The sequence below is a fragment of the Cinclus cinclus genome, chromosome 2 (assembly GCF_963662255.1).
Source record: "Cinclus cinclus chromosome 2, bCinCin1.1, whole genome shotgun sequence".
Lineage (NCBI taxonomy): Eukaryota > Metazoa > Chordata > Aves > Passeriformes > Cinclidae > Cinclus > Cinclus cinclus.
The window spans coordinates 109390603-109407730 of record NC_085047.1 but is presented as its reverse complement, the minus strand read 5'-3'; the positions used below and the strand labels follow the sequence as shown (position 1 = coordinate 109407730).

Here is a 17128-nt window from a genome sequence, read left to right as displayed (position 1 = left end):
TATGTTTCCTTTCCTCCCTTTCTGCAGGCTTTGGACATTGCATCCCAGTGTCAGGGTTATGTCTCAAGCAAATCAACACAGAAATAAACTGATGGGAGAGTCTAGCAACAATTTTGAGCATTTACACACTTATCTTTACTTGCCTTTCCTTTGACCACACACTGAGGAGGGGACAATTTTTCAGGAGGCATGTACAGCTCATTTTCTCACTGCAGGAGATGGAGAGCAGGAAAAGCTGATGTATCTCACCACTGCTCTGGGTTCTAGAGCAGAATTAGATTTGTGGAAACAGAAAGGAATTGAATGTGTTAGACCCCTTCTAGTGTTTCCCCTGCCTGAACTGTAACTGTAATCAAGATAGATTCTTATTGTGAAGATGCCTTTTCATAGAGAGCTTTGCAGGTTCCTTGAATTATTTTTTAATGTATTTTGCCATTATTTTTAAGAACTGGTTTAAGAATCATTCATCCAACAAACAATTCCAAGCTCTGAATTTCAGTGTTTGAGACAGTTTTAACCAATTTCATCTTAATAAATATTTATTTTCTTTTTCTTCTTTATTTATTCAAGAAATCTTAGAGTTATTCAGTTCTTTTGTCCGCTCATTTTTGTCCTTCATTTGCCACCAGCCAGGTCTCTTATCTACTCTCAAATGCACGTTTTCCTTTGAGGGACATTTTCCATTCTATTGTCCATTTTCTTGATCTGGTCCTGTGGTTTTAAGTTTAGTGATACAGAAAATGTGCCACATTAGGCAAATTTCAACATGTGAGAGTGTGACTCATATGAGAGGAGAAAAATTAAATAACCAGGTTTTGTTGTGAACGGAGTGTCCTTAAAATTCAGGTGTGCTGCAAACAGTACATCATGTCCTCAGCATGCAGATGTACTGCACACATACTGCACTCAAAATTTATCTCAGTTTGACTGGGTTCTGTTTATGCTTGATTGCTATTTTTCATCATTTTTAGACCACTATTTGCCTAAAAGGGATGTGTAATGTATTCAAAAATTGCTTTGGTAAATGGTTTTATCTTTGTTAGCTGGATTATTAAGTGGAAAAAATGTAATAAACTTGATTAGTTTGGGAGGCTTGGCCATTTGAATCTCTAATCCTCTTAATTAGATAGTGATTGGATTAATTTTTTCAGTGCAATAATGTTTAAAAAGAACTGCTGGTCTCTTCAAAGGGAACTGTGGAAGTAGTTATCTCCCAAGTGCTTTTGGGGTTTTTTGAACTTGTTTTTAGAAATATATGGCTGATCTAAGAGTATTGAAAAAAATATGTACCTTCCAAAAAATAGAGGATTATTTTTGTTGTGTGTGGTTTTTTTTCTTTCTTTCCACTTAGAATACTTTATAAAATCTCTTTTTGTCAGCAGAATTTTGATTACAGAAAACCTCACACTGCAGTTGATTTTTATCTTTTTAATTGGGCTACTCTTTTAGAACAGAAAATTGACGCTAATGCAAATAATAGCAAAGTAGCAGCCTGTTCACAGTATTTCTGCACATAGAAATAAGAATTAAAACAGAAAATCAAACTAGGCAGAGAAGCCTAAACATAGTCCATAGGTTTGAAATTAAATTAAATTTTAATTTTTTGCAGCTGAGATAATTTGCTGCTTCTTAAGAAGCACAGGCAGATTAAAATGACTGCAAAAAACTCTTAGAAAAGAGGTGTAGAAGAGTGTAAGAAAGCCTTGAGAAGATGAGGCTGAGAGGGGCCCTCATCCCTGTCTGTCAGTGTCTGCAGGGAGGGGTCAGGGGATGGAGCAGGCTCTGCTCCCTGCTCCCATCAATGGGACAGGAGGAACGGGCAGGAACTGATGGCCAGGAAGTTCCACCTGAACATGAGGAAGAATTTCTTCACTGTGCAGTGACCGAGCAATGGGACAGCACCCAGAGAAGGTGTGGAGTCTCCCTCACTGGAGATAATTCCAGAAATGTCTAGACACAATCTTGTGCTATGTGCTCTGGGATGACCCTGCTTCATTTTCCATCAAAGTTATTTTCTGTTTCAGTTCAGATCCTTACGAACAACTTCAGTTGACTTAAATACTGATTACAGAGGGAATTACCACCTCTCAGAATCAGAATGTATATGGTTTTGTTTTTCCTGTGGCCACATTCCTTGCTGGAAAACACTGTGATTATGAATTTGGAGGGGGTCTAAAATTTAGCACCTGTGTGTCCCATCAAAGCAGCTGTTTGGGCATTACACAAATATGTTCAGCTATCCTGTAATGTTCATACACTTTTCTGTCTTTATAATTTGTGTCTGCAGCAGCCTTGATAACCCATCCTTGCTCCTGAGCATATGCTGGAAACCATGCTCTGCTCTTTTCACAGGAGATGGTGAGCTCTATACTTTTGGAGAACCTGTGAATGGGAAACTGGGATTATTCCCTGAACAGCTGAAGAGCAGTAGAGTCCCACAGCCTGTACTGGGAATTATGGAAAAGGTTAAAAAGGTTGCTTGTGGTGGAGAACACACCGTGGTGCTGACAGGTATGCAATTTAACTGGCTTTTTTTACAGCCCTGTAATTTAAACTCCATTAACTCTAAAAAATGTACATCCCACTGAAATGCTGGATACTGATCCTAACTGGAAGACCATTGTACACCAAGGAGGTAGAAATCCATGTGCCACCCAGCTAAGGCAGGCCTGTGCTGCACTGCCCGTGTCCCTTGGCTGCAGGATGAACTTGGCCAAGTGATTTTAACAGAGGGGCTTCCAGGCAGCTGCTGGCTGGCACCCCTTGCCTGTCCTTGCTTTTATCTGAAACTTCAGCAGCAAGTTGCCATTTGAATGTCCCTTTTATTCAGTATAAAATGCTGAATTTATCAGTATAAATGATGTATAGACTTGTTTTGGATGTATGAAAATCCTGTAAGAGCTCAAACTGAGGTAACCTTCCATGGACAGGATCTGCACAGCATGCTGGGGTCCTTTTCAATTCCACACAGCTCAGGATTCCCAGCCTCTGAAGGGACAGAAGGTTATTGATCCTGTCTTCTTTTCCTTTATAGTCTTAGCTGCAATAAATAGTATTTTAAGAGAACTTTACATAGGCTGAATGCCTTTCTTGCTGGAATTGTAATAAACCTGCACCACCTGGTGCAACACAGATGATTCATGTTTCTTTCCTCTAGAGAGCTTGAAATTCTTATTGCAGTGAGAGGGAAATTCTAGAGGAAAGCTTCCATTCTGTAACAAATTTAAATGCTCTTGAATATTTAGGAAGGTGTGTAGGAAGTCACTTTTCAAGTAGCTTCACTATCTACTGCATACCTGAATGTATTAAATATCTCTTATTGTGATGCAGAATTTGCTTGTGCCTTTGAGCAGAATCTTTAGCATAAATATGAAACTATTACAGACATATACATTTGACATATTGTGCAGGTTATGAAAACTCCAGCAAATATAACTGTTACATATTAGTTCACAGGGCCACACATATAGTACTTGGAAAATGCTGTGTGTTACTGAACTGTTAAATAGTTGTCTGCCAGAGGTGACTTAGCTTTTCCAAGGCATACGTGCAAAGCAGTGGCAGCCAATTCTTTCCACAAATCCTATCCTCACCTAGAGTGATGTAGAAGCAGCAAACATAAATTTGACTCTACCTGAAGATAGTTCAAAAAATATCAACTTTAGCTTGTAATTAATATAATATGTGTAAAATTGTATAGTCCATGATTTTCTTTTTCTGCCAAAATGAAGAAGCTGTAAAACCAAGTTGGATGTATAGATATCAGTCCTTAAACCTGTATTCTGAAGGTTCTCTATAGTTGTCTCTTGACAATCTTGTGATGTGCCTTCAAGGTTATGTAGCCAAACTTTCTAAAATATAAACTGAAAATCTGACTGAGGGAGATTGTGACGATTCTGATGTGGTGTTGTGCTGCAAGCCATTGGAAAGAGTAAAGGTGGAAGTGAAATGCTGGGAAAGATCAATGCTGTGTAGTGAGTCAAGCTGCAAGATTCTGGGTAGGTTAAAATTCCTTTGGGAAAACTATGAAGAGGAAATAGAAGTAGCCAATCCAGGAAATAATGTAAACATTTGTCTACATTTCAGTGCCTTTGCCTCCCTTCTTCCACCAACATGCAGTCTTACTCTGCCAGTATTCTATGTCACAAAATAAATTTCCTTATGTGAAATCAGATTATCATTATTAGTGAAAAAAAACTGCCATAGATTTGGGACCAACAAATGTATAAATCATAGCATTATTTTATGAGTTATAAGGTAAAGCTTTGTAGAAAGAACTTGATTATCATCATTGATTAGTTTTTTTAAGCATAAATCTGAATTCAACCAATAGTTATTTTGACTTAATGGTGTTTCATGTAATAAAGAAAAATTATTATAACCAATTTACAGAGATTTAGAAGAAAGATACAGACCTGGATGCCATCATCATTATAGTAAAATCTGTACATGAGCTAGAACAAAGAGGGAAATATAAATGCCCTAGAAAAAATGCAATGAACAAAATACAATAAGTATGCATGTATGTAAGATTTACTTGCTTATGGAAATAAATTCTTCAGTAGAAGGTAAATAAGAAATTTAGTGCTGGCTGAGCTGGCAGCTGATGATCAAAGTGTTGAGTACCTGAGTTGAGTCACAAAAAGAGGAAAACTATAGCCCCCAGAAATACATTTCCTAAAGATTGATAGTTGTGATAAGAATGAAAAGTCAAATATATTTTTAAAATGTGATTCAACTCTTATTAAATAGGTTACAGATGTGAACTTCTGACTAAGACCCTTTGAGAGAAAGAGAAGAGGATAGTGGAAATACTGTCTCAAATGAAAGATACTTAGTAGTATTGACATAGAGAAAATTTTCTGACTCAAGGCAAAATTTGAAGAAAATATTGAAAAGAGATAGATATGGATACTAAAAATGTAGTGAGTGTGACATACATACATTAATGACTTTACACCAGAAAGTTCACTTTAAATTAGTCCTAAATTGCATCTTGAGGTGAAGTGGAAACTGAGAATTCTGATTATATAGCTTTAAAGAGGTGCAGAAACATTTGCATTTAATTTACATGACAATGAGCTGTTAAGGTCATTTTTATAAATTAAGAAGGTAATGCAATTTTGAAGAAACTCTGAATTTCAAATGTCTTCCTCCATGAAAATGGGTGCTGCTTGCCTTTAATAACTCAATAGATACTGACATGGTTTACATCCTTTCAGGATCTTTCCAGATTTTAAGGATATGACGTTTCAGTCTCAGGAAACAAGAATTGAGTGTGTGACTCTTAAATATTCCCCTGCTTCATCCATCTCATTTAACATAGCAAAAACACAAGAGAAAATGCCATATGTCATAACAGCAGAAAACTGTTAGATGTCTTGGCTCATTTCTTGACATCATTTCTACTTAGAGTTTATCAAATTAGAAGAATGCATAATTCAGTTATCTTACAGAGTACAAGGGAAGTTTCTTCCTGCCTCTCACGTGTAATTAGTCTATTCCAAAACACTTAATTTGATTTCTTTTTCATGACTGTTATTTATTCTATTGGCAATTTTGTATGGTAAGAGCCACTGTTATATGGGTTATTAAATCAAGGTACTATTTGGAATCTCTGAAAAAGTATCATAGTAAAAGGTAGGAAGTATATATTAAAATAATTCTTCGGGATTTTTTTGCTCCAAAATTCTTCCAAAATGAGAAACTCAATTACTTTTCCCAGAGAACAAGAATTAAATTGTTGAGAACAATAATTTAGAGAAGAACCAGTTTTTTTAAAGATTGGTTTTAGAAATTTGTTGAGAGTGGTATTGGAAACCATCTTCTTCACAGAAGATGGTTATTGTTACCTCTGCCTTTAACATTTGTAATTGTTCTAGACAATAAACAGAATTGCACTTAGAAATTCTATTGTGCAAAATCTTGAGAGCACAAAGTTATTCATTTCATGGCAGTCAATCAGCCAGTCCAAGAAGATCCTGTCCTCATGCCAGATTCATTCTCTCAGAGACTGAAAAAAGTGCACCAACTACTCCTAATGCTTGGAGGTGCTTTCTGCTTCAAATGAAAGCTGTTAGTGTCATCACTTGCAAATGAAATATGGGAGAGTAGCAATCCCAATTTGCATGCTTTTTTCAAGAAAGTGTTTTAAAAGGTAGAAAAATAATAAATTAGAATCTAGAAATTAGAGAAGAAGAAACGGATTATTTGGAGTGGCCTTAATATCTTGCATTTTTTTCAGCTGAGGACACATCCTCTGGGAATAATTTTTTCTATAGTAGGATATATTACTTCCTTTCATTCTCTGAAAGGAAGGAAAGCAAAGATAACTCTTCAAAGGAAAAAGTGAAGCAGACCTTTGAGAATAGAGCATTTGACATAAGAACATTAGTGCATTAGTATGTAAAATGTTGGATTTTTCATCTTCTGTCTCAAGGTCTTTTAAAAAGAAAAGAAAAGAAAGCCAATGCACTCTTTTGAAAGAGGACAAAAAGGGTGTAAAAGCTCTACCTTTTCCTGGCAGAACTCACAATTCAAACCATATAAAATTATTAAATTTTTCAAACCATTCTTAAACTTGTATACTATTTATACTGAAATCCCCAAATCCAGTTTCTAACTCTGGTAATACTGAACACTGTGTTGACAGTTGATTTTTTACAGTAACATTTTTCAGCATAAGCTGTTTAAAAATAAAGCTATTTGTGAGAGTGAATAGTTCATTGGCATAATAGTTATAGTAGTGGTAGTAATAATGATAAAAATGATTATGTTCAAGGGAAATGAATTTATGTGGACAGGCCATCAGGATGATTAGAGGGGTGCAGCACCTCCCCTGTGAGGAAAGGCTGAGAGAATTGGGGTTGTTCTGCCTGGAGAAGAGAAGGTTCTCTGCTGATCTTATGGCAATCTTCCAGTACCTGAACAGAGCCTACAAGAAATAATGGAGTGGGACTATTTACAAGAGCCTGGAGTGACAGAACAAGGGGGAATGGCTTCAAACTGACAGAGAGTAGGTTTAGATTGGGTATTAGGCAGAAATTCTTTACTGTGAGGGTGGTGAGGCCCTGGAACAGGCTGCCCAGAGAAGCTGTGGATGCCCCATCCCTGGCAGTGTTCAATGCCAGGCTGGATAGAACTCTGAGCAACCTGGTCTAGTGAAAAGTATTCCTGCCCAAGAGGTTGGAACCAGGTGATCTTTAAGGTCTCTTCCAACCCAAACTATTCTATGTTTCTATGATATAAACTTGCCTGCCTGCTTCCTTTTTAGTTCTGTGGACTTTTTAACTTCATCTGTAGCCTTAGATACATAGCAGGGAAGACACGATTCTGAAAAACATTCTTTGAGCTCACGCAGTTCTGTCAGCAAATAGCATGTTCTAGAAAATACTGTGAAAGTTATATAGCTCTTTGCCTGGGACTGTTTTATTGATAGTGCGAATGGTCACAGAGATTACAAAAGATGCCTGCAAAGATGGAAGATAACACAGTTACAGGGAAATATCCCTGTTCTTCCAAAAAGGGGAGTAGGAAGTAAAGAAGCAGCTCTTCCAGCAGTGAAGTGCCGGAGGTCACTTGGAACAGCAAAGCCATTGTCTTCTGTGCAAGCTCTGAAACCATTTCTCTTCATCCTTCAAGTGCCCTCTCATGGGCTGCTGCTGTGTTCAGAATGATGAAATTCAGCCATCATTTTATCAATAAGTGTGTCAGGTTGCTTTTCCATGCTTCTCTTTCCACGCACTTCTAAAGACAGATTGAAGGAAATACCACGTTTCTACTAAAGGGGGTTATTAGTGAGGTTTGACCTCACTTCTGTACCAGAGTGGTGAATCATTTAAGAAAGCTGCAAAGTTTTTTCTTCCTCTACCCTGATAATCCACTAAGAAGCAAATTTAGGAGGAGCAACATTTAGGTGCCCTTGGTCTATAAGGGCAGCAGAAGAAATTATTCATCATATAAAAGGCACTCTAACCTGGCTTGGGATTGGCCTTTTTCCTCATTTTCAGTAGAAACAGAGGAAAGAAAAAAATTCCCTGCACTTTTAAAGCTAACATTTGAGAATATTTCCCTTTCCACACAAATGCAAAAGATGTTGCATGTTTCATGCTAGGATTAAAGAAAAAAACAAAAACCTTGTAGTTCACTCAAAGTAATTTTGTTTGTCAGATAAAACCATGTAGTTGCAAGACCTGCCAGTTTCCAAAGATTTGTTAAAACAAATGGAGTTCTTCTAAACAGAATTTTTGGAATCAGCCATCCTGAGAAAGCCATTTACTAAAATGAAGATGAGACCTTTGTTTGCTTAGAGAAAGCTCCTGTCTTTCAGGCGTGGTTTCTTGATTCGTATGCAGAAAGTCTGAATATTACAGGAGAATTCTTACTTAAAACTCCCAAGAAGGTTTTACTTTCTTGCACCAAAATTTCCAGCAGAGGGAGACTATTACATTTAGTAAAATGTAATAATAAAATGTAATTTACTAGTAAAATATTACATTTAGTAATAAAAACAGGTTTACTCAGTATTTTTCATTGATAATTAAGAAAAAAAAAGTAAGACCATTGGGCTTTTAAAAATTATGTCAATTCATTGCATCTTAGTATGGAACAATATATAAGGAACAGAAAGGAAAATACTTTCCTAGAAATAACATTTCCATATCATATGTAGTGTTACTATTTCATGAGAGTTCCTTTGAAATTGGAAAGTTCTTTTAACTTAACATGGAATATTATTTGTTAATTCATAATCCTTCCCATTTTTTCATAATGATTTTTCAAGCGCTTTAAGTAGAATTTCTCTCATTTTTCCTTTGTTGCCTACATGCAAAAGAAAAAGGGGCAGGAAACAAAATTCTAGGAAAACTTCTCCTTTTTTCCCATAAAACTTCTCTGTTCAAGCATGACCTCATCAAGATTTCCAAGCTTCACAGTCTTCCCCTGTTGTGATGGCATGCCAGGGATGCACACACCAAGAATATTTATTGCTTTGGAGGAGCTCTTCTTCTTTTTCCTGGCACAGACAGTCCATTAAACAGACAAAACATAAATGTGGAAAGATGATTATTCTGTCATAAGATAACACAATTATAGTGTTCTCTGTATTTATTGCAGGGCTGATTTGGTAGCTGAACAGAATACTGAAACCTATTCTGTTACTGTTCCAGTCTCTTCTTACATACAAATTATGAGGTCTTGTCTATTAGATTTAGGGTCATACAATGTTCATGGAGCGAACAAGAAATTAAGATGAGGCTATTTTGAAAATGCATATATATATATAAGCATTGTGGTCTTGAATTGATTGCAGTATGTAAATTCCCATACATTCTTTTAAATTTGTGTGCATATGATCAGTGGATTACTTTGCATTTATGTTAGAAAATATGTGGCATATTGAACCATTTAAAATTCTTTTCTGTGTATACTTCAGTGCTTCAATTCCTGTTTTTTCATGTTGTTGTATATTAATAATTGATAAGTGTAATTTATTATTTGGCACATTTTTTACTTGATCAAACATTTTTTTGATGATGTTTATGTCAGTGGCCTTCCATTTGGTGAATAGAATGTAGGTTATTATGAAAAAACAAATAAATAAATATATGTATTAGCATATTTGTTGTTAACTTTGCCTGTATAATTTCAGAGAAAGCTGTTTATACCTTTGGACTTGGACAATATGGGCAGCTGGGACATGGCACTTTTGTGTTTGAAAGTTCAGTACCAAAGCCTGTGAAACACTTGAAGAGGCATAAAATACATAACATTGCATGTGGGGAAAATCACACTGCTGTGATAGCAGGTATGGGAGCGCAAAATTCTGGAACACTTCTAGCAACTCTCTGCTATACAGTGAAAGTTTTCCTTGTGCAATGAGCAGTAGCAGACATATCCATTACTTGTTCTGAAGGTGAAATGAGCCAGTGAAAAAGGTGAATTTGATATAAATTTCTGACTCACAGCCATGCCAAGCATAACTCTGTATCTCCTGGGGAATTATAACCACCTAATCATGCCTTGCTAACGAATATTCTTGTTTAGAAGCCTTTGTTTTTCTGTATAGTTTAAATCTTGTTATTTTGTTGGGGTGGTTTTTTTTTTTTTTTTTACAAATTGGTTAGACCAAAATCTCAGGCAGTACTTTGTCTGAAAAAAAAGCATATTTTTTACTAATACTCATCTGTTGAAGGTCTAAAAATAATAGTTCAGGTTTTGCTTTAGAAAGGGAAATATTCCTTACTTTCATGGCCTGTTACTTTGTTTGTAATGGTTCTATCCTGGTTTTGCATTGAATCTTTAACATCCTTTTTTATTCCCACATGCAGAGAATGGCCTCATGTTTACTTTTGGAGATGGACGACATGGCAAGCTAGGATTTGGAGAAGAGAGTTTTACAAATCTGTTTGATCCCACTCTGTGTTACAATTTCTTGAAGTTCACAGTCCTTTTGGTAAAACTTTTCTTCATTCTTTTCAGACACCAAGATATTTATCTTTTTATGAAACACATTATTAATGGGAACTGAAATTATTTCTTTCTGTAACATTTAAATAGTGGACAACATAAACCAAAGGAAAGAGGAAATTATATATGCTTAGCACAGTGTTCATTTAGTTTAGAATGTCTTTGACTTGGGCTACCCATACAGATTGCTCCTTAGGGTTTTATTCAGTACTCTTGTGCCACAGTATTTTGGTCTTCAGAGCTGTGGTGGCTTATAAACAGAATTATTTATTGCTCTTGGATGGTTGGAAATATTGTGAAATTTATATCTTTTCTGTGAACACCACAGAGTCATCTTTTATATTTTGGTAATTTTTGCATAGTAGAATATCTTTAAATCTTAAGAAAATTTGAAGTGTTAGGTTTTCTTAATCCAAACCAGACAAGAAACCAGGAATAGTCTTTTCTTTTGTGAATCATGTAAGGGAACTTTCTTCATCTGCTTCTTGAGGTGCAGAAGAAATAAATGTCACAGAATTGTCAGCATGAAAAATGTTAACATGAATCAGGATTGAACAAAATTTGTGACAAAAGTCTATTGATCACTTCCGTTTGTTTACTGGAATAACAGATGAGGGAAGTTTTATTGGAAGCAGTGAGTGTTTTAAACCTTTTAAAAAAGTAAACCCCCTGATCTTTACATAATAATATTGCATCTATTGGAGAGTGTCACATTTTTTTTGCTGATTTTGTGATAAAATATTTAGGTTTGAGTCACCAGAAGTATAAGTATTGCTCTCATTTGACTTGTATCAAAATAATTAACTAAAATCTCTTGAAAATAAGTTGAAATATCTTTTCTGTCTTTTCTATCAAAAATTGTATAGGCCTCTCTTTTTTTCTGTTCAATACAAATATATTGTATTTAACTAACTAGAAGTGGACATGGATCACTAGTCACTAAAAAATATAATTAAGTACTTTTATCTTGCTGGTATAATTAGGAACTAAATTTGAAGCCATTTGAGGTGTCTTACTACATTTTTTTCTTATCATCTAAACCCCTAGAGATAATTGTAAGAAAAATACATCCTTGATACTTGCAATTGAAGTAATGAGACCTTTTTTTGAGCTGTAGGTTGCCTGTGGTGGTTGTCACATGCTGGTTTTTGCTGCTCCAAGACCTAAAGGATCTGAAGTACTCTTGGAAGATTTATATGAGCCTCGTTTGATTGCTACTATCCCTCAAACAAGTGGGGACTTTGTACTAGCAAACACTTTGCAATTATCAGCAGCACGAATGCGACGTCGAGAGAGGGTAAGTGCAGAGGTATTCAGAGTTGCCATACTTCTTTCAGGAAACAAAATCACTTTTAAAGCTAAAATCACAGCATATGCCAAGCAGTTATATGTATCTTCTTAAACTGTTTCATTTTAATGTATAATATGAAAAATATACATTTACTTTGGTCCTAAAAATTGATGTAGGAGGAAAAGAAAAGGTATTGGTCGGATTTTGCTTAATTATTTCTGTGACAGAAGTTCAAATTTGGTTTGTAATTTTTTTTTCTTCTAAAATGTAGAGCGTCCTCCTTTGCATTTTTTAAACTATCTTAGAAATATATTTTTTTCAAGTAGCAAGAACAGGACTCTTTTGCTGAGTCCTTGAATATATGAAACAATTTCATGGTTTATAAAATATCAAAGGAGAATATTTGATGTAGCTACTTAAAATATTGATTTCTGCTCTTTTTTCTCCACTACACATTCCATGTGATTTCCTTAAACAGCACAATGAGTTGGATCATTTCACTTACCTGTCTGAGAACTAACTCTACCAAAACCTGAATTTATTCTGTAAAAATGTATTGATGTTGTAGATTAAATACCTTGGTTTTATTTGAGAGACTAATTTTTAATTTGGCATGGAAAAAAAGTTTGGGTTTTTTTCCTTTGTTTATATTTTAGGATTGCATAGAAATTATTTTTAAAATCCCACTATGTACCTGCCCAATTTTAGGGCTAGAAATAATTAAAATATTGAAGATATTTTTTTACGCTTATTAAGTTGCAAAACTGTATCATCAACTAAAATTAAATACCACTGATAAGTATGAGAGATTGCTTACATTTGTTTTCTTCTACCCTTTTTCTCAATGTATTGTTTTCAATCTTCTAAAGGAAAGGTCACCAGAGCAATTTGTTCGAATGGCACAAACTCTGCCTCCAATGGGGGAAGGCTTTTTAAAATCTTCGTTGCCTGTGACAAGCAACACCAGCCCCTTCTGGTTTTCTGCAACAAGTCATCCTAAAGCTGAATCTGGGAGGGATGGAGACCATGAAAAAGGTGAAGTGTCCCCACATCTCCTGCTGTTTTCTGATGAGAATGGTTTGACTCTCATAATTCATAAACAAATGTGCATTTTGAACCTGTCAGAAGATTCAGGTTCAGTCTTACCTCAGGAGGGTCTGGCAGCATACAGGCATGAATACTGAGAAATGCAGATAAGAATTGCCTCACACTGTTCATGTTTGCAAAACAAGTTTAAATATTAAGAGGAGGCTTAAGTGAAATAAAAACAATTTATAAATTGTTCTTGTGGTTACTTAACCCTTTACAAATAAGATTTCACAAAAATATCGTGAGAGCATTAAATACTTACTCTGTTTTCACACATAAAGAAAAGGAACTACAAAACAAAAATTAGGAACAGTCTTAAGGACATAGGTAAGCCTACAAGGAGCTTGGATAAGAAGAGAGGTCTACTAGTTCCTACAGGACTTTTCTTCTTCACTTGGAAATGCAGAAGTACTCTTCACTCTTTGTTATCTAAGATAATAATGATTTATGATATTCTAGCTGATGAATAAGTCTGGATAACCATAATACAGCACTGGACTTTGGCATAGATTCTCTAGAGCAGCTCTGGACTTGCCTGGAATCCTGGGCCTGTGTGATTTCCTAGGAAGAACAATACTGAAGAGTGCAGAATGCAGAGCTTCTGTGTAACAGTTAGTTCAGATTCACTGGACAGACAATTCTAGTTTAAAAGTAATTCATTCATAGAATGAAGATGATTAAATCTGCCAGCATGTCCATTAGCATTTCTGGTTCCAGGAAAGCAATACCATAAAATCTGAATTTCCTTCGGAGTCTTTTTAGGCCTAAAACCGCAGGTTTTGTGCTGTACAAAATGGTCATAGACCTGATGAGCTTAATGATGCAGAGACATTTTTATAATGTGGCATTAAACTCACTGTCTCTCCATCCATTACAAAGGTAATATACAATGGAGATAACATGACAGCAGATAATTTGGTCTGTTACCTTATTATTAAAGAGATTATCCAAAAGAATCTTTGTCCCAGGTAATATTTAGGCTTTGAAAGACTGCAGAAATTATCAGAGATCTACAATGCACTGAGACCAGATTGCTGAGCTACCTCTGTTGTTAATGATGAAGGGATGGAAGTGTTTCTATTGTGTCTTGGGCTGAGGGAATGAAGAATTTGAGGACTTCAGTTCTATGTTAGCAAAATAGGAATAATCTCTATTTTATAAGAGTGGGATGTTCTGTTTTCTATATAGTTCTTTTTGCTATGGCATTTGTTTATTTCCCCCAAATTTTACCTTGCAGAAAATAATCATCAAAAAGATAAACCTGGTGAAGTCTCTTCAGAACAAGATTCAGATAATGAAAATATTGACAGAAACCTTGGGGATACAACTGACATCCTAAATATGGTAATATATTCCAATAATGGATCTGTAATTCTGTAATTTTTTGCAGGGGGAGACAAAGAAACTAAATTGTGTTTCAGGTTGTAATACAGAATTCCTGACTAGCCCAGATCATCATATGTGACACCAAGAAGTACTGACACACAGTTAAATGAGCATGCATTTTATATCAACATTACCCAGTGCTAAAATAGGCTTTAGTTTTCAAAGTAATATTGTGATGTGAAAGTGAAGCAGTCCAAGTAGTGCAGTGCCTCCTCATGCTTTAGGTCTGGAAACCAGGAAGAAAAGGAAAAGGATGCTGGAGGCCACATGGTGATCTCTATCTCTGGCCATGCTTTTCTTGATGATTTCCAACAGAGAATTGCAGGAAATGAAGCAGAAAAGCATCTTTTCCTGTTTGAGAAGAGGGTTTTTAATACAGGTGGATCATATTAAAGAGAAGGCCAAAATCCAGACATTCTGATTATTTGGTGATCCCCCAGCTTGTTCCTACATATTTATTTTATTTAAAAAATATGTTCACCTTATCACTTGTACAATTTTCAAAACATTTTGTTATCTCAGCAGAAGGGACATGTCCTGGCCATAATGCAGCCACACTTATACTGGAATGATTGAACATCTTATAGGAATTATTATTTGTTTCCATTTAAAAGTACTTAGTAATTTAACAGTCTGTTTGTGCATGGAATTTATTTAACTTTTTAAAACTTTATTTTCATTTACAAGAAAAAAATCTGATCAGATCCAATGCACAGCATGGCCTTCATTAATTTACTGAAGCATTATTTACATATTGCACACTTTTTGTGCTAGACTTCCTTCTCCTTTTTGGTTTTATACCTACCACGAATCAATTTTAAAATACTTAAAAAAAAATATGTAAAAAAAATTTGAAGAAAAGCCCATCAGTCAAACGTGTCAAAATACAAAATAAATGATTGCTCTTCTTGGATCTGAATTAAAGCAATCTGTTACAGCATAGTTTTTTTCAATTTTTTCTAGACTGTGGCAGCATACATCTTAGTGACAAGAGGAGGGAAAACCTTTAATGTCATATTGGTTATACAAATTATTGGGAGTCTGAAAGGAGAACTGTCCATGCTCACTGTGTTGAAAAAAAATATAGCAATTAACAGTCAGCAGCAGAGAATATTTTCATGTCATTTGGAATATATGGCAAGGGATGAGCAAAATGTCATTATTTATTCCCACCTAGTAGTATTCTATGTTGCCTTTTGGTTTCTTGCTTTATGTGGAAGAGATAATGGCATTAGATTCCAAGGAAAATTTCTGCTGTGTAACATTTCTTTGAAGATGTTCTTTCAAGGCCGTGGTACCAAACTGGATGTTGAGTTGAAGTTTGTGATGATAATGGGGTGAGGGTCTATTTGTAACCTCACAGGGAGTGCAAGGTGGATCTCAAACATGCCTGTGGGTTCTGTGAAACGTCAGGGTCGTGTTCAGTCTCTACAGACAGTTTAGGTGTTGACATCTGAGCTGGTCTCACTCTCTTTATAAGCAGTAAATGACAGAGTAGAAGTGAAATAGGTGAGCTGAATGATCATACAGGTTTGTCTCACCCTGACTGTGCAATAATATTAAAATGTTAATAAAACAGTTCTGTTTAGTAAAACTGGGCTTTGATGCTGCTTTCTGTATTGAATATATTTATTTTTTTAATAGAGATCTTATTTTTTGCAGACACATGCAATGAAATTGAATCCTGGTGACTGGTCCTTAAAATTGTCACCACTCCAAAAACTGAAGGTACTGTAACTAATTACATATTTGTATATTGATATTATTAAAAAATCTGCGATTCTTGTATTGTTCTAGTACTTCATTATTTTGCTTTGAGTTTTTAAAAAGTCAGGCAAATTTTATAGACCTCCTCTTGCTAATTTTTTGAATATCCATGACCTAAAATTCTAAGAAGCTGCATAAAGGCAGAGAAAATTTGTGCAGGCACCAAGAACTCCACATATCCAGTGCAGTTTGAGATGAGTGTCTAATATTTAACCAGTTTAAGAATAATACTGGTCTTAGTTATTAAATTAAAATACTTTGCAATACTTTCCTGTTTCACTCCTTAAGTGATCCCAGCTTTTCAGCGTTTTGTGATATTTCATTAAAATTTTATTTTAGATTTTTAAAGTTATTTTTAATAGTTTATTAAATCAGCGTAAAATTTAAAGCAGAAAGGCAACAGATTTTCAAACTTCTTAAAAAGGGCATAACAGTGAGCACATCAGATTTCCAAAGAGGAAGGTGTAAGAACTGTATTAATTTCCTCGTGCTTACACAGCCTCATGCATTGCCCCTGCTCTGGTTTATGGGATGTGTTATTGGCTGCATAATTCTTACTGCATTTCCTTGGATAGTGAGAAAGGTGTAGCACTGCAGTGATCATTAACAGGATGTTACAATGTGCACTTGCAAATACATTTCATGTGAAATATTTTCTACCTTTTATGCTGTCTTTTAATCCCCTCTCACAAATTGTTTCTTGTTCAGATGCTTTTGTAACCTTTTTCTTTCGCTGCCATTTGTCTTTAATGCTTTTTTTCTTTCTTTTTAATTTTCTGCTTCTCATGTGGAATAGAAGAACAATAAAAATGTGAAACTGAAAAGAGATGGTAAGGGTGGGCTGAAAAACAAGGATTCTGAATTCACAAAGGAGGGCTCAAAATTAGAGTCTGGCTCTTTACAAAAACAGTCCTCACATTCAGAGTCATCTGGACAAGATTTAGAAAAGAGGAGTGTCTTTGTAGGGAAGCCTGTGGCCAAAAAAAGCATAAAGAAAGGTAAATTTGAGCATGCACAAAGTGATACCACTTTGAAAAGTGATGCTGAAGAAATTACTGGGGACAAAAGCATATTAGTGAAAAGGGAGAAAGAATATGTGGAAAATCCTGATTTTTTTAGAGAGGATGC

General features: G+C 35.3%; 1 protein-coding gene across 1 annotated transcript in view; it reads left to right on the top strand.

The window, feature by feature from the left end:
* RPGR (retinitis pigmentosa GTPase regulator) overlaps positions 1–17128 on the top strand; it is a 50909-nt gene that overhangs the window by 17877 nt on the left and 15904 nt on the right. The window contains exons 7-13 of the mRNA XM_062515175.1: positions 2353–2511; positions 9650–9805; positions 10329–10453; positions 11585–11764; positions 12628–12793; positions 14085–14191; positions 15896–15961. Of these exons, the coding sequence (XP_062371159.1) occupies positions 2353–2511; positions 9650–9805; positions 10329–10453; positions 11585–11764; positions 12628–12793; positions 14085–14191; positions 15896–15961 (959 nt within the window). The remainder of the gene's footprint in view (positions 1–2352; positions 2512–9649; positions 9806–10328; positions 10454–11584; positions 11765–12627; positions 12794–14084; positions 14192–15895; positions 15962–17128) is intronic.